This window comes from Sphaeramia orbicularis, chromosome 13 (assembly GCF_902148855.1).
Source record: "Sphaeramia orbicularis chromosome 13, fSphaOr1.1, whole genome shotgun sequence".
NCBI classification, from domain to species: Eukaryota; Metazoa; Chordata; class Actinopteri; order Kurtiformes; family Apogonidae; genus Sphaeramia; species Sphaeramia orbicularis.
The window spans coordinates 26,562,107-26,581,059 of NC_043969.1; the positions used below are offsets into that span (position 1 = coordinate 26,562,107).

At 38.6% G+C, this 18,953-nt stretch overlaps 1 protein-coding gene across 1 annotated transcript; it reads left to right on the plus strand.

Moving 5' to 3' along the window:
* The first annotated feature begins 2,444 nt into the window (after positions 1–2,444).
* LOC115431087 (tigger transposable element-derived protein 6-like) lies at positions 2,445–3,903 on the plus strand. The gene is made up of 2 exons (XM_030151337.1): positions 2,445–3,004; positions 3,159–3,903. Exons 1-2 carry the CDS (start codon positions 2,445–2,447, stop codon positions 3,901–3,903), a joined length of 1,305 nt encoding a protein of 434 aa, XP_030007197.1.
* Positions 3,904–18,953: the final 15,050 nt, after the last annotated feature.

The window sequence follows — 18,953 nt, forward strand, 5'->3', positions numbered from 1 at the left end:
AACTCAAAACTAGGGAGTAAGTTCTTAATCATTTATTACACTGAAGAATGAGTAATGATTTGGCATTTTATGTTACATAGATTGTCATATTATGTTAATATGATAAGGATATATGTTTGCAGACAGGAAAAAAAAACAATGTGAGAGTTTGTGTGTTTTATGAAGGAATATTGAATGATATCACATTTTCCTAATCAATCAACACACATTGTCTCGGAATAGTTTATGACAGGACCTCGATACAAATGTCAATGCGTGAATGCATACATTATATTACATCCAGTATTAACAACCTATCAATCTCCTAGTGAGATGCAAAGAGTATTGATTTGTTGCCACTAAGAGAAAATAAAGGTATCACAGCCATTTTTCCCTGTGGGTATGGTGTTTATTTTCAGTGAATGATAATAGACTGCTCATCGTTAAGTGTGAAATTTGGCTGCAACAGCTGTGTCACCTATGAGATGAGGTGAGAATTGGATTGCTCCTCATCATCTAGTCTGGCCTATACTGTCTGATACGAGTGGCCGCCTCTGCACTATGGTTAATATGATTGACTGCTCCACTGTCTGTTTACTAATGTAATTGTCTGCAGCTATTTTGGTGAGGATGTGATCAGTGTAATTGGCAGTGGTCCTTCCTTGGTCACGGTAGGATCAAGTCACCTCCTCGACGTACACAACCACAGCAGGCTTGTGGTGGAGCTGCAGAGGGGAGGAGCCAGATTGTTCTACGGCGGTAGGCCAGCCACACCAGCAACAGCATCACAGTGACAAGAGAGCAGCCAACCACCAGACTGACCAGAACCAGGACCAGATCCAGCCCTGATGGGTCTGAAAATGAACAACATGAAATCAGCCTTTATGTGGAATCTATCTATCTATCTATCTATCTATCTATCTATCTATCTATCTATCTATCTATCTATCTATCTATCTATCTATCTATCTATCTATCTATCTATCTATCTATCTATCTATCTATCTATCTATCTATCTATCTATCTATCTATCTATCTATCTATCTATCAAAGATGGTAGATGTGTCACACTAGATTAGTTGTCATCTACTTTCTATAGAGTATAAGTAGCAGTAATCTTTCTCTTTATTCTTGGTCTCCATTAATGTACAACCACCTATTATGACTATTATCATATGTGTATATTATCATATGTTAATATGTTGTAATTCCAACATTTAACATACACTCAAATCTGTGTTTTAATTAGCACTACATATAGTTAATAAAATGGTAAATTGGGGTTTTGTATCTATTTTTGCATGTAGACTTGTTTGAGCTTTGTACTGTGGTGTTTAAAGCAGATTGAAGAATGGAGAAAACATATTTTACATTTATGTTATGCTGTAAAACTATCATGCATTTTTAATGCTAATGTTGTGGGTTTGTACCACAACAATCCTATAGTGCAGCACTCAATTCTGACCTGGGGGTATGTGGTGATTAAGACTGCAAACAAGTCAGGTCTAAACCTGCAGAAATGGCAAAACAACCACATGCAAAACTTGCACCTGTTTTTGTTGTGAATATATCTGTTTTTGTGGGCACAAAAACTAACTTTAACAGGGTTCAAACAACAGCAGCTCTACAGAAATCCTATCATCATCATCGATAATTGACCAACCTTTATATTTTAACATTTAGCACGTGTACAACATCAGTCTTTTTTTTAGGACTGCATATATTTCACAAAATGCATACTTGTTTTATTTAAATTTTGCATTTAGACTTATTTAAGCTTGGTTATATGATGTTTAAAGCAGATGAAAGAATGCTGAAAACATATTTTAAATGTTCTTTTATGGATTACTGTTAAATTATAATGCATTTTTAATATTAATGTAGCTGTGGTTTTGTGCCCTAACAGTCTTACAGTGCAGCACTCAGTTTTTCACATTAACACACCAACATGAACAACACACTGAGAGCAACTACAGTCTACTCTCATTAAACCGCCTGCCGTTATACCGCCATTTTTGCTCACCGCCGACCAAAACCATTGCACAAAAATCCCCAATGCATTATTCCATTAGCTACCGCCATTTCCGCCTATCGCCATCCGCCAGCCCAGTTCCATGCACAAACAACACTTATACCATTGATTTCCCGACCGTTATACCGCCAGCGTGATTGCCATCGAGTACACATAAATTTTAACAATGCACTGAAACAAACGCACCAGACGCTGATTGCGACAAGCTATGAGTAGCTCTACGGAACGGCCACCGTTCATGTATCACAGAACACTCAGTAGGTCAGGATGTCGGGAAGAGGACGTGGGATTAAGCCAAAGCCTCAAGATGATCGAAAGCGGGTTAGCCTGGCAGCAAAGCAGAAGAAGGCCATCTGCATGTATGCAGATGCAAATCGTTCTTTGAGTCATCAAGAAGTTGCCGACCATTTTACACTAACATGGGGTTTTCAGATGAAACGCCGTACGGTGGGTGATATCCTGGCACAAAAAGAAAAATGGCTTGAGAGCACCGACGACAATCCTTTTCGTAGGAACAGGCAGGCAAAGAACGAAGGCATGGAAAAGGCCCTATTCCTCTGGTTTTCAGGAGCTAGAGCACGAAATTTACCAGTAACCGATGACGTTTTGCGAGCAAAGGGAAAAGAACTTGGGGAGAAACTTGGTGTGACTGATTTTGCTTATTCATCAGGATGGCTGACGCGATTTAAAAAAAGATTTGTCATAAGCAACCGTGTCATTTCAGGGGAGAGTGCGGGAATAGACCCCGAGGCGATTGATGCAGGTTGGAGAAAAGCCAAGACTGTCATTGCCAAGTATAAACCTGAGGATGTCTTCAATATGGACGAAACCGGTTTATATTATCGTATGCTACCAGATAGGACCTTGACGCTAGTGACCTCTACAAAAGGGATCAAAAAGGCAAAAATTCGCATATCGCTCGCGCTAACAGCAAATGCAACAGGGACTGAAAAATTAACCCCTCTTGTAATTGGACATGCTCAGCGACCAAGGTGTTTCAAACATTTCAATCCTGGGGTCTATGCACAGTATTTCCATAACAAGAAGGCATGGATGACATCCGTAATCTTCAACGAATGGATTACTGAGATCAGAAATGCGAAGGCAAAATCGCCACATATTGCTCTTGTTGGACAATGCCACAAGCCATATTGTTCCAGTGGATGATGATGGCCAGCCGAAGTTGACCAATGTTGACGTTCACTTTCTGCCGCCTACAACAACGAGCCATTTGCAGCCCATGGATGCAGGCATTATAAAAGCTTTTAAAGCGCATTACCGTCGCTTTCAAGTGAGACACATGATTGATGCTTACGATGCTGGATGGCCTACAGAAATCCAGCCTAACCATGCCATTCACTATGTTAAGCAAGCATGGAATGCCATAACTGAAAAGACAATCGTCAATTGCTGGGAACATGTGAAAATTTTTCCAGATCGCACACCTGCTGCCGATGCTGATGTTGAGGTCCTTGATCCAGTTCCCGCACCCCTGCAGAACGATTTTGGAAACATGTTTGAGTGCATGGCCGAAATGTACACCATTCCTCCTGAGCACGCCATGAGTGAGAGCGAATTCATTTCAGTTGATGATGGCCTATCAACTGGAGAAGAATTGACCGAAGAAGAAATCATCAACATCGTGGTAGGACCTTCGTCCGATCCAGGGAACGAAGATGAAGACGCCGATGACATCGACATAGAACCTCAACGACCGCCAACAAGCTGCGAGGCCAAAGCGGCACTTGATGTTGTTGTGAGGTTCCTGGAATCGAAGACTCCAGCCGACGGCGTTATGAAAAAAGTCATGGACATTTCCTCAGAAATAAACAATTTGATTAAGAAATCGACGAAACAATCTGCCATAACCGACTTTTTCAAAAGTCAGTAACATTTTGATTGATCTGCAGAACCGGCACGCAATAGGTATTGAGTTTGTTAGCCCAATTTTAACGATGGGCTTGTAACTCATTAGTTTTGTTTTTGAGTAGACTCTAAAATTTGTTTGCATTTCGACATGTGGCAGAATGGCAGTTGGCCTCGCTATTTTTGTTATGGACTGGCAGTTACTGTACATACCTTGACCCCGGGGCTTGAGGAACTTCCGAGTCTAGTTTGTAGTCCGGTAAAAGTTAGCAATACAGTAGATAAACATTTAATTCTTGTGACAGTTTTGAACTTGTTCATCCATACTCAATATTGTATAAAGAACTATTGAACGTACTGTAATTTTGTTAAAACGAATTGTTGAATAAACTAGTTTAGAGTGATGTATTGGATTTTATTTCGGAAAAAAAGCTGCAAAATGGGAACAGTAGTGGGATTTAAATATATTAAGCTCCATATTGAAATGATTTCACTATCTACATGATCTAATGGGAGTGCTGGTGGGGTGTCATTTCCCGACACGGTATAATAATGTTTAAAATGTTTCCCCACTTTAAATGATCCCTTACAACATAACAGAATCAAGATTTATTTAGAAACGCAATTAGAACGGGTTAACGGAGGCAGCATAGACATCATATAGTAAAGACATGCACATTATGGACGCAACCCGTTGTAACGCCATTTTCGCTATACCGCCAATTTGGCCGTGAACGGAAGTTGGTGGTATAACGAGAGTAGACTGTACCTGCCTTTTATATAGAACCTGCTACAGGCATGGGACACCCTCTGTAAGAGGGACCATGACTGTACAAAGCCCTAAATATTTATGTAAAACCAGCATGATGACAAAAATAATATACACAGATTAAATATTTAAATACATATAAATAATTCTTATAGATCATTAAATAATTCACAGTAGCTACATGTGACTATCCTAATAAGCATTGCTACTGTTTCTACTGTTCCGGAGTACCTTATGCAGGTGATTGTCTATGCATCATATTTTAATGATGTTACATTCTGGTGAAACCACACTACTGTGCAGAAGTATGAACTACCATTAGGTTTGCTGATTTAGCAAAGTTATAATGACCACACATGCGTATGCAACTCTGTCTCTGTGTTAAGATACACCAAGGCTGTAGGGGAAATATGCAAACCAGTAAAAACAAATGTTTTATAGGAAAAAAAAAAAAAAATATATATATATATATATATATATATATATATAGTGCAACTTCTTTAACGCTTCATGCTCCTTTTGACACAACGTGAGATTTACTGCTTTTTAAAAAATAATTCAACTCGTTTCTTATGTGAAATGATTCTTATTGTTTGGGTTTCTTTTTGTTATGGAAACAAGGTCACACTAAATACCAACTTCAGTTTCAAGAAGCTATTCAGTTTTGATTTTTTGTGTGGGTGGGCTTTTAAAGTTGTGCCCATATTTCCTGCCTTTTCTTGTTGTATCTGATAAAAGGAGGCTGAGAAATAATTGAAAACCCTGGCGCTAAAAGTACTGAAGTCATAAAAAAAGTCTGTTAAAAATATTTATAGGGTGAACTTCGCTAAACAAATACAACATATTTATATGCTCAACTTAAATTGTCCAAAAATGTGACTTCAGTACTTTTAATACCAGGGTCTTTAATTATGTATACTCATTACAACCTGGCAAAAACAACAAAGCTAAAGGTGCTGTAAGACATTTCCGCAGTGTCGCATTGAAAAGAACAGGTTTAGGATTGCAGTAGAAAACACTGATGAATAACTGTGATTTATAGTGATAGTTTTCCTTTTCTACTTCTCTGTGTCTTCAGTTGCTTCCCACTATCACATAAAAATGCTCTGGCTTGTCTACATGACTCAATAAAGAATAAAATATGATGTAGGCAATTAATCATTTATCATACAATGTTCTATGCCTACCATACATGAACTTATTAGCTCTGTATCATACATGATAATGAAGCCCCTGATTTCCATACATACACACAGATACTTAGCTCTAGATCTGTCCCTTGCCTGTTTCAGATAAATGACATGGTTATCTTTCATTTTCTGTCATGTGGCATCTCCTGCGTTTGCACTGTTATCTCAGATTGATCGCTCTTGTTTTAAGGCAGAGTTAATAATTACCTATCTCCTCTGGGAAGGTAGTATTCGCCACTTCTTTCAACATGGGACCGAAGGATATGCGATTTCTTAGATTAGTGACAAAAGCATCTGGACCCTCTAAGGAAAATGCATTCCTCTGCTGAAGGCACTGCTATAAAAAGACATGGGAAAATAAGTGCTTTAACATGTGACTAAGAAAAATGATTGAGTAGCTTTCATTAATTAAGTTTTTGGAAGAAGTATGGTGTGTTGTTTATCATCAAAGATAGTGGATACAATGTGCAGGCAAAGGTAATTGAAACAATGCAGGTGCATCTCTGTGATAAATATGTCTTAAACCTGTTTTCCTTTGTGCTATTTTTTATTTGGACAAAGGGCAGGAGGAGAAACATTCAGATGAAGAGTTGGAAATAGGATTTTCACTTAAAAGCAACTCTTCAAAGTACCACACTCTGGTTCAAACAAGTTAGTTTACACATAATGTATGGCTCCTACATTATGTAAATGAAAGTCTCAGGCTGTGTGTCACCTGACATCAAGTGCTAAGAAGATAAGACCATTTCAGGATAGCGGGGCAGAAACAAGATCAATGGATCCATATAAAGGAAGCTGCAAATGGAAGCGAAGTGGGAAAAATGTCAATCCGCATGATCCAGGTGTAGCTTTTAGTCCTCCTCGAGCCGCGCTTTTAAACATCATCAAAGCACTGAACAAACTTTGCATGTATTTAACTGAACTGTTACTCATTGCAAAAAAAAAAAAATGCTGCTGCTCTAAAAATGTTGCAGTACGAAAAACATGACACCCCACATAAAAAAAAAAAAAATGCTCGAAAGAGTAAAGAGTATAGAACAGCTCTATGAAGCTAGACGTCAAATTATACCCCGCGAGTTAATCCTCTGTTTCACCTCCGCCCTCTAACGTGTACATGTCAGATGACTCAGGTTTTTTTTCCATTTAATCAAAGGCCTCACCCCCACAACAGCAGCTGAAATGAAGACGTCGGCGTCCTCTGCTGCCACGTGAGTGTTATTCAGTAACTTTGCGAAGACCTTATCTGACCTTAAGTGTGAATAATAACATGACAGATGTTTTAGTCTGCATATTGTTGGCTATCTTCCTCACTCTCAGAACACATTTGAACAGTCCTGTACTTCTGACAGAATATTTTATTTATAACCCCCCCTCTCTCTTTTTCACCTCCAATGCAGGCAAATTAGTTACCACCCTTGTAAATCCCTCAGCTCCACATGCTTCCATCATATTCAGCCCCATTTACCTTCTCCTTCTCTTCTCTCCAAAGTCCTGCACTCACCTTGGTTTCCCTTCTTGCTCATCTTCTCAGCCCATTTACATCAGCCTGTTCGCTCCTCGTCTGTCTCCCTGTTTTCGCAGTGTCACACCTTGTGTCACTAAATTTAAATCACGCTCAACTGCTGATACTCTCATCCTCTTGCATCTATTACGCCGTGCATTCGCTGCAGTCTTACCCTTTCACAGTCAGAGCGGTTCCTCAGGCAGACACTGAGATCACAGTGTAGGTATGCCACTGAGTAATTAATCATTTGGAAGAGACTGATGGTAAAGCTGGCACTGGTTGACAGGGCACTGGGCAACAGAGTGATCCCCGCTGGCTCTGCTGCTAACCTGAAGCACAATGTAAACACACTGTATAACCACAGCTCTCACTTGCAAACAAAAAAGTAAACAAAAAGTGACTATGCATATTAAAAGACATGTCCTGGGTGTATATGCTTGTTTTTTATCCCAATCCACTTTACAAGTTAACAGGCAGCTTATTCACATTTGACATATTTCAGAGGTTGTGCATTTACCGCTGCCTCTTGAAGTGTGCAGTACATTGAATTTCCATCCATCTGAGTGATGCTGGCTCTCAGAGATAACACCATCAACCTACAGCAGTCCTCTGTTTACTGAGCTGAGAATATTCAGCATCTAAAAAGTACCTGCATCTCTGTGGATTGAAATGAATAATAGCGAAAATCTCCGTCTTGTGAACGTGTTTATGACCATGTCAGTCTGGCAAGGTTGATGTCAGGCTTTTTTAGAGGTTGTATTATGCACTCTGCTAGTTTTATGTGTTTAGAAAACAAAAAAGAAACATAAATATAAAAAATGTGCCCTCTTTCTGGGAAGACATTAAATACATTTTTTAAAAAATCACAAAAATCAAGACTGGCAATTTTGTCTCTTCACAAAATGTAGTCCATGGGGTTTGTTTACCTCATTCTAAAACTTGTATTTCCTGGGTTTACTCTTATACATTCTGTTTTTATCTGTTTAAAAACACATTTTCTCGAGGCCACATATGATATCTCACCCTGTTTAACCTGAACAAAACCTTTTTACTTTGATATAAAAATCCATTAAACCCTGCAATGAAAGTCATACATCTTTGCCCCGTCCTTTTTATGTGGATGTGCTGTGTTTCTCAGACTATGCTGTGCACCTTGAGAAGAGGCAGCAGGTGGAGTTGGTGAAGTCGGGCTGGATGGTCGGGGACAGACAACAGGAGGTGACCCCTAGATTAATCCGACTGTTGTTTGTTTTCAGGTTGATAACCACTCGGAGGTTTCCCAGGGCAGGCACAGCATCGCCAGGTTCCACCCCCCCGCCCAGGTTCAGACTCATCTCGGCTGTGTAGTTCCCACTGCCACACACGTCATCTGAAACTTCTGTTACACTGGCAGTAGATTAGCAGAATTACAACATATATAAACAAAAAAAGACGGTATACCAACATCCAGTACCTTATCAGCAAACTTTAACCCCTAAAGACCCAGTGCTACTTTGATGATAGTTCCCAAGTAGTGATTTCTCTATATTTAACCTTTTTTCAGTGATTTATCACCATTTATTGTAATATTATCTTCTTCACTTTGCATTTTTTAGTGAAAATAATACATTTTCTTATATTAAATTTACTCATCATGTAGATGTTCATAAAAGCTCGGGAAAAAAGTTGAGGGTTATTATATTAAAAAAACAGAGAAAACTGACATTTAAAATGATTACAGCATTTTAGGCTACTTTATATTTCACAAAGTGTGTTTTTATTTATTTTATTTATAAACTGACGCTGTGGTGAGCAAAGCACCGATATTTCGTTTAATGAAGTACTGATGGTGCATTTATTGAATGACAATAAAGTAAGTCTGAAGTCTCAGAAGAAGTGACTTTTTCAGCAAAGATAGAAAGATACAAGTGTCTCCATCCACTGTCATTGATCCAACTCCATGGGTTTTACTGGTGAATCAACGTTGTAGCAGATGATGGTGTTTCCATGGTAACTACAGAGCCACTAAACGTCCAAATGGGTCATATCTGATGACCATGAAAAGATGACAAACTGCATTTTACATCATTTATTTACATGTATTGATAGAATTAGTGGATCAGAAGTTATTAAAGTATTACATCAGTAGATGGTTTTGAACGCCAGTGGATGTTTGGGACTTTATGGGTTAATGCAACATAAAGGTGTAATTTTACACACTTTTGGGCACTAATTTCAGTGTGTGCAGCTGCTTTAGTCAACTGCCAAAGATTGTTCAGATTTTTCACCTTCCAGGCTTTAATTTTTAGGTAATTTTCTTATTATTCTGTACAGTGATGATTGAGTTATAGCCCCCGTCCACTTAACATCATGTTTTTCCATATGCTATAATCTCTTCTGTCACTGTGCCCAGTGATGTCTGTGCAGAGATTGATAATGTCAAACTGTTTTCACATTTATCTGAGATGAAACATTTCTCTGTACTCACATAAAACCTGAATTTAAGGCTTTTGCACCTAAAGGCAGGATTGGCAATGTCATATACATGTTAGAGCCAATTGTTCTTCTAGTATGTAACTTGTAAACTCAAAGCCATCATTGGTGGAAAATTTGTGTTTAAGGAGAGTAGGAAACATCTGTCCAAGGTAATAATTAACATTAAATTAATATTTAATGAGGGTGGAGGAGTTGTTTATGTCTTGAAGGAATCTTTAAAAATGATTGAGATCAGTAGCTGGTGGTACTAAACAAGACTACAGGGCACAAGAGAATATGAAAAGACAGCAGTTGTGGATTTGTAGATACAGCCAAATTTTTAATTCGCTGATAATGCTTGTCATATGCCTTTGAGTTTAATGTTTGACTCATGTCCGCCTGCTTTTTGGTGTTTTTTTTTTTTTTTTTTTCTTTTTAAGTAAAACGGACAAATAAAGCCTTGTTTCTTGCAGGATTCAAACACTTTTCTCCCACGTATCAAACCTACAACCGTACCACTTGAACACCAGTCAGCTGTTATAATATGATTGTATGCTATTTCTATAGATGAACAGAAAGCTGATGCATTGGGGTCATAGTCTGTTAAACTACAGTCTTTGAGTTAAACACATATAGGTAAGGCCACCTAAATGGAGCTGAAATAGACTGAACAGAACTAAAGTTTGTTACTTGTGACATTTGGAGTAAGTTAATCTGTCTGTATCTCATTCAATTGATCCTTTATATGATTGCAAATGTATCCATCACATAAAGGACAGCAAATGAAAACAGTACTGATTGGCTACAGGGGTGAGTCTTTAATCCTCCTTTGAGATCACAGTCTCATGTCACTGGTTCTCCAAAGGTTAATGGAGCCACATACACACTCACTTTACCAGCACCTCACAAATAGATTTTCATGTGGAAATTAACAAGATAGAACTTAATTAATGTTGTCATGAACTACATTATACAGGATGAGTATCATATTATAATGATTTAAACAGATCTTTTTTTTTGCTAAAAGGAACATGTTTATACGGCTCTTCTTTTCAAGTATTTTTAAGTACCCCCTATAGAGACTCAAAGTCACAGCCCTCCTGTTGTGCACCATGGGATATAACTTTAGAAAAAAATGAACAGTCAGTGGTGAGATGAATAAATTATTGATCCCGTTGGAATTGTGTCGCTATTTTTGTACATATGATGTTGTGAGTTTGAAAGATAATTTTGTAAGATAAGGACACATTTTGGTGCCAAAGACAGCTAAGAAACATGTTTTGAGTTAAACTCAAGGAACTGCATGTTGCAGTATATGATGACGACCGCCACCTTTGAACCTTTTAACTCAGTCTTTAAAAACAAGATGGAAAAAGTACTGAAAGAACTAAAAATCTGTCATGTTGATGTTTGGTCATGTTGAAGCTGCAAACAACAGCTCCACACAGATCATGGAGAGAGAAAGTTACAATGACATCACCTCCACGACTTTCATATTCATAGTCTTTCTATTTACATATTTTCACAGTCTGATACTTCAACAATTTTACCACAAGCTGTGATGTTCTTGACTTGTGAATTTTTTTCGTTAAACTAATAAACATCAGATGTGTAAATTATGGCATTATTCAAATAGGATCCAAAAGTAGCTTGTGTCTATTCTTTGACTATAATTACCTCACCCCCCAAAGGGGAGGCAAGGGGTATCGTTTCTTTGTTTGTTAACACTCTAGCAGCAAAACTATTGGTTGAATTCATACCAAATTAGGTTTATAGATTGCCAGTGACCCAGAATAGATCTGATTATATTTTGGAGAAAGTAGGTCAAAGTTACATTTTTAATAACTTTTTAAAATCTTTTTTTATCCCCATTTACTTACAATGGGCGGAATTTCAAATGTCTGTAGAAGCAAAACTTTTGATTGAATTCATACCAAACTGGGCTTATAGATTTCCAGTGACCCAGAATAGATCTGATTATATTTTGAGGAAAGTAGGTCAAAGTTACATTTTTAATAACTTTTTAAAATCTTTTTTTATCCCCATTTACTTACAATGGGCGGAATTTCAAATGTCTGCAGAAGCAAAACTTTTGATTGAATTCATACCAAACTGGGCTTATAGATTTCCAGTGACCCAGAATAGATCTCATTACATTTTGGGAAAAGTAGGGCAAAGTTAAAATTTTTTATGAATTTTTAACATCATTTTTTTCCCCAATGTACTTATAATAGGCGAAATATCACATGTCTGTAGCAGCAAAACTATTGGTTGAATTCATACCAAATTGGATTTATAGATTGCCAGTGACCCAGAATAGATGTGGTTACATTTTGGGAAGAGTAGGTCAAAGATACATTTTTTTTCATAAATTTCTAAAATCTTTTTTCTTCTCCCATTTACTTAAGATTGGCAAAATTTCAAATGTCTATAAAAACCTCAATGTTGTTTCAATTTACTTCAGACTTGGCACATACATAGAGGCAATTGATATGCTAACATCAGCACACGTATAGGAATGATGACATCAGCTGGATCGATACCAAAATAAATTATAATACATGCGAGGGGCGGAGTTTGTTTTGCCTGGCACCAACTGTTTGTTTATTTATTTATTTTATTTTTTTTTTTTATTTATTTTTTTTAAATAATGGCCCCATGGAGGCACTTTGACTCTATATAGACCCCACCACCACTGACTGAGATGTGTAATTCACCATAGTCAACAGTATGATGACAGTGCTGCTTTTCTAAGTATTTATGGATAATCTAACATATAACTCACATATTCTGAATAAGTAGGCTAATAGTGTTCTTTTTAAGGCAAAGAAAGAAAATATTCTAAAGAGCATATTTGTGTTTCCCAACTTTAGGCAAACACATCTGTTGTGCCAAGGTACGCATCCCCTCTCAGAATTGTTTCCCCTGGCTGCAGGAGCATAATTTTGACATTTTATCTCATAATTATGACTTTTTTAATCTCATAATTTCAATTTTTTATTTCATAATTGCAACTTTTTTTCTCATGATTATGCCTTTTTACCTCATGATTTTGACTTTTTATCTCATAATTAGGACTTTTTAATCCCATAAATTTGATTTTTTAATCTCATAATTATGACTTTTTACCTCATAATTACAGCTTTTTATCTCATAATTAGGATTTTTAATCCCATAAATTTGATTTTTTAATCTCATAATTATGACTTTTTACCTCATAATTACAACTTTTTATCTCACAATTATGACTTTTTATCTCACAATTATGAGCTTCCTACGTATGGCCCATTTCCACCACTGAAAAAAAAAAATCCCCTTGGTAAGTCATAATAATGAGATGAAAAGCTGAAATTATGCTCCCGTGGCCAGGGGAAACAATTCTCAACGGTGACACGTACCTAGCCACAACAACATCTTCTCACATCTTCATATACAGTACTGTGCAAAAGTCTGGACCACCTTTAGCTTTGTTGTTTTTGCAGGGTTGAAAAAAGCATACATATTTATTTCTCATTTTCTTTTCTCCAGATACAACATGAAAATACAGGAAAACATGTGCACAGCCTTAAAAGACACACAAAAACTGAGCAAAATGGATTCTAAAGGGTCAAGTCACTATTTATTGTGACCCGTGACCCCATGAGAAGGAGCAGCACAAACAATAAGAAACATCTGACATGTGTTGAATTAAACCTGGTGTAAAACATCAGAAAATGAATGCAATAAATCTCATATTGTCATAAATAAAGGGTCAAAGATGTATTAAGTGCAAAAGAGGGTCACACTAAATACTATTACTTTGGTTCATAGAAGGTGTTTTCTCCCTGAAACCTTGATTTTTGTTTTTTTGTTTGTTTGTTTATTTTTTTATGTTGTGCATACTTCCCATATATCCAGATTGGATTTTAATACAGCAACTGAGAAATGCATATGTGTGGTCCACTAGGACTAGAACCTTTGCACAGTACTGTATAGAAATCATATAAAACCAACAGCTTTTTTTTTAACACTTCTTCATAAAAGGATTAAAAAGACTGAATTACCCAGAGAGATACCGGTGAGGTAAGGCTTTTCTCCTGTGTTTCAGTCTCGGCAGGTCTAATTCCGACTCCAGCAACAGCAGTCGTCTCTCAGACTCTTGTACTCTTGGTTCTTCTTCTGCCACAACACGTGCTGACCTGGTGGGATGTGTTACAATTATCTCAGCTTTGGCTGCTCTTCGCTTTAGATATATCTCTGTGTTGTTTTCAGTGGTCTGTGCAGAAGTTGCCTCAAGCTCAGATAAAGTGACCTCTGTTCCAATAGACTGCTGTGGTGTCGAGTCCTCCCTATGAGAGAGTCTTTGTGTTGTTTTCCATAGAAACTGAGACTGCACAGGTGTCCTACTTCTCTCCCAATGATCATTCTCCACTTGTACGCTCTGTGCTTTTGTCAAACTTTTGGCATCCACTTTTGTAGTTTCATCACTGGTGACATGGCCAAGTTCAGCACCTGGTGAAAACCTTTTTTCGTCAACGCTCCTAGGCTGTGGTGTGGTCTTTCCAGCTAAAGAAATATCAGTATAGTTCTCCGTCTCATTGTTTTTGTCAGCAGTGTGTTCTGCTTTAAAATAATCTCTTTCATTACTGGTTTTTGCTTCATACGTCACCTCTACCATAGAACGATCAGTCTCACCTGCTCCAATTATTGTTTCAGTGTTTACTACTGACATATTGCAGCCAGTTGTGTTACAGCTGGTTGTATTAGTCATCTCTGTAGGTGAGCTCGCTGTAGGTGGTACAGAATCAGTCACAGCTGTAACTATTACTCGATTTGTCAAGGTTTTTGCAAGTAATTCATGCTTCTTTTGTCGTTCTGTTCCGTTAATGGCATTTACTGTTGAAGTTCTTCCAGGTGAAAAATAATATGCTTTCAAAGGCGCCAGTGTTGTCAAAGCTGTTTTGACATTTTTCATTGATGTCGGTGTGTCATGTGGCCTTCCAGCTCTGTTGGTATCCTTTAACATAGCTGCCTGGTTGTCTTGGTCAGGGTTATTGATAGGATGTCTTATCATACCAGGCACAGCATGCTGGCTTTGTTCAATAGCCTGTACAGACATTTCATGCTCAGGCTGCTTTACATGCTGTGGGCCCATTTCCCTTGTGTTTTTCCTTTTCACAGCAGGGGTGTGTTTGCCAGTAGTGGGAGTTGGGGAAGGCTCTCTCAGTGACAAAGACTCAATATGACTATTGGATTGTAAAATATGCTCAGCATGTGTAGCCTGAGATGACTTTCCAATGACAGCTTGCACAATCTCAATGGTAGATAGCGCTGATTCATGAGCTTCCGTGGACACAGTAAGAGCTGTTTTGTGAGCGACCGGTGCCACAGACACATAATAATTAGTTTCAGTTGTGTTTGTCCGAAATCCAAAGTTAACCTCATTCATCTGGTCACCAATTTGCTGTAAAGGCATATTGTTCTCATCAGAGTCATTTGCAAAATATTTGTGTGCCACTGGGTGAATGTTGTTACCCACAGTTCTTTGAGGTATAAAGGGATCACGTTGCTTTTCAGTTGTTTCCACTACATCACGCGCTACATCAGAAGTTTTGTTGTGAGCTACATCATTAGCCTGTATTTTGGGTTCCTCAGGCAGACTGTCTGACTCAACAAATGCTGTGATGCCAGTTTGAGTGTTTTTATCAAGCACAGGTATTACTGAACTATTTATTACATGCACAAGCTGCTTATATCCTGACTGTTCAGTGTTATGGGTGGTAGGAATTGCCAACACAATTGGCTTTATGTCATTATAATCACGGGACTGGGACAGAGGACGATTATTTAGAATGTTTGTTGTGACTGTGTGGTTTGCTTTATTCTTACCATCTACCCTGAATAAGCCAGTATGGTTGCTTTCATTAGTGTTTTTTGTCACTTTTCCTGTGTGGATTAAAGACAAAGAGGTGAATTTGCTGGTCTTATTTGCTTGGTGGTTATTCCTGCCAGCTACCTGTGCTATTAAATGAGAACTGGTCTTTTCATCTCTTTTCCCAGCCCTTTGCTTTGTGATTGTATTTGAACGCGTCAAAGTGGCGGACGCTGTGGTTTGCTCGCTGCTGTTGTCCTCAGTTTGGTTTGCCTCATCAAAAGTCCCAAAGAAAGACTCAGCGTGGCCACTTGGACTATTTGCATATTCAGCATAGGTGCTCGTCCTCAATATTTCTTTTTCTGAGGCTGATCTTGTTAGCCCTGTCAAACTATCAGTGCCAGGTAAACTGTCACCTCCGAACAGTATGAGATTTAGCAGCGGTGGCATGCTGCTGAGAGGAAATTGATTGTTTTTTGCTTTAGGGCTCATTGATGCCATTAGGGTCTGTGCAGATCTCCGCTCGTTATCATCAACAGGAGCATGCAAAGCATCTGAATGGGCCATCTTCCCTGACAGTTTAAATGAGCACGGCTGGCCTGAAGTCATGTCAAAAGAGGAGGAGAGGGACTGACTTATCTCGGGGGTAGACCGCCCTTGTTGAGGCTGCAGTTGCCCTGTGGAAACACTGGCCTCGGATGACAAGGCTGCAGCTGTGGGTGGCCTCCTAGATGACTCATAATACATCCGCTGGTGTGGAGCAGGATTCAGGGGAGTGGATATATTTACTTTTTCAAAAATATGGGAGGTTAAAGAGTCCTTGACACCGGATTCAGGTTTATGTTGTGGTGTAACTGGCTCTACTTGCTTTTTTTTTGCGGCATTCTGTAGAAGAGATGCCTCAGAAAATGAAGTATGTGATTTATCGCCATGATCTGAAACGCTATGAAGAACTGATACACTGAGAGTAGAAGTAGTTGATCTAAACTGAGGCTGAAGATTTGATGAACCGTCTGTGATTACCAATAGTGGTGTGATGGTAGTCAATGACGCCCCATCACTGATATTCTCTGAGTCAGGGGCTGATTTAATTGGACTAGGTTGTGGGGAAACCATGTGCTTCAATGTATGATGTTTCTTGTTAAATGTAATTGGTTTCTGAAAAGGTTTTAGGAGCATTTCTGGGACGTCAACGGCAGAAAATGTTCCTTCGTTCAAAGTTTTCTCAGTGAGTGAAGTTGTAGCTTTATGCTGTGTAAGCACAGCTATTCGGGCAGACAGATGAGGATTAAGTTGTGTGTGTGACTCTTTCAGAACAGTCGTCATTTTTGATAGTTTCGGGCTCTGAGACCTCAGACTTGAGTACAGTCGTCTATGATTGCTTGTCACTTTGTAGGAGAAAGGCTTATTTTCCATTTCCGCAATTTGTGCAGTATTTTCACCCAGATGAATGACTTTGTGCTTAGTCACTCCCAACTTTTTTGTCAAGCTCTGGCAGGAAGATGGGTTTGTAACAGTGTGCCCTTTGTCTCTGTTCAATTCTCTAGAATTAGTAGTAGGTCCGAAGGGAACATTTGTCATGTCCTCTCTCCCAATTCCCCTTTTGCTTTTAATGTCTTCCTTGCTCATTGTTTCTTCTCCTGTGTCCTCTGCTCCTTGCTTTTTCACAGGCTCCTTTTCAAGTTTAGAGTCATTATCATTAATATCATTCGTGCTGAAACTCTTGGTATTTGTTGTCTTTACACCATCTATTTTTCCTCCTTTTTCCTCCTTTATTTCCACTCGTCTCACAGCTGCGTCCACCTCTCCTGACATTTCTACACTTTCATTTTTTTCTTGATGCGTCTTGGTTGTGTTTTCTTTTGCTTCCTCCCCAGTGTTAATTAGTATTTCTGTCTTATTTGATCTAAATAACTTTTCCTTGGTGCTCTCAAACTTTTCATCTCCTCTGGCTTCTCCCTCTTCTTGCAACATTTGTTTTTCTTTGCTTTCTTTAATTTCTTCACCCTGCTTGCCCTCCATCTCAATAATCTCTTTGTCCTCACCTTGCGTGAATTCAGTCAACACCTGCTCATTTTTATCTCCTACCTTCAAACTGTGGTTTATAAGCGTGTCTCTGATGAAATCTCCATCATTCTTTATAACAGACTGATGTGCGAATGTCATGGGGTTATCGCTGGCTACATCAAAAACGCTTTCCTTAGTCATGTTTGATTGACTTCCTAAAAATCCACTGATTGTCAGTCTGTTGAAGAATGCCTTTCTTGATAATGTTGTGAGAACTGACACTGACTCATCAGCATCAAAGTCCTGTCTTGATTTTGTGAGAAACAACTTCACAGGCTTATCAACATTTGTTGTTGTGAAAGGTGGAGTATGTTGTTCTTGTACACCCGGCTCCGAGGAATCAACAAAAGCCTGTTTAGCCATTCTGTTTACTGTGCTAAACGTAGGAGAGTCTGGTTTACCTGTCTGATCCATCACTGCAGTTACTGACGCAAACCTAGTGACAGATTTCGTTGGCGCTTTCAAACTCAGTGTAGGTGCTTTTGTCTGAGAGCTTGGTTTTGCAGGTATTTGACCACTTGCTGCAGAGATGAAAGAATCTTCTGTTCCAGTGTTCAAGTGAGACTCTGGATTTTTAGCTGTTGAAGTGGCCTGCCTTCTAAGGCTGTGGAGTGTTATTGAGCTATGAGTTTCATTCCGACTCGTCCTTCCAGCTGGATGTCTGTGATCACTGCCTTCTGGAGACACACTTTTCTGATTTTGAAGGGAAGCTGTAGTGAGGATGGACGCATTATTTTCTAACCCACTGTTGGTGTCCAAAGATTGGTTTTGGGGAAATATATTTTTTAAGTTCATTAAGACACTGCGGGAATCATTTTTGTGCTTATTAAGATATATCAGTTTTGATACTGGAACCCCGGTGATCCCTTTCATGTCTTGCTCTCTATGTTTTGCCTGTTTTCTTACAGTGAAAAGTAACTTTGATGAGAGATAAAACGCTGTGGTTGTTGAGACAGGTCTCTCGGTAACAAAGGTTTTACTAAGATACATGCGCTTTGATTGTTTCTCTATGCCGTCTTGCATTCCAGATGAAACCTCAGTAAGTGCAGCTGTTCCTGTGTCTGAGAAAACAGATTTAATTTGGGAATCATTCGAAGCATTTTGAAAATGATTCAAAGTTTTTTGGGAGCCTACAGAAAGTAATGTCAAATTGTAAAGCAGTCTTTCCCTCACACTCACACTAGAATGTGTGGCTGTGTTTTGGTGACTAGTCTCTTTCACTTCAATTTGTTGTTGACGT

Excerpts from the sequence above, each read along its gene's own strand:
- LOC115431087 (XM_030151337.1), top strand. The coding sequence starts at position 2,445 with ATGAAACGCCGTACGGTGGGTGATATCCTGGCACAAAAAGAAAAATGG. Across the intron at positions 3,005-3,158 it reads GGACATGCTCAGCGACCAAG|CCATATTGTTCCAGTGGATG; the intron begins GTGTTTCAAACA and ends CAATGCCACAAG.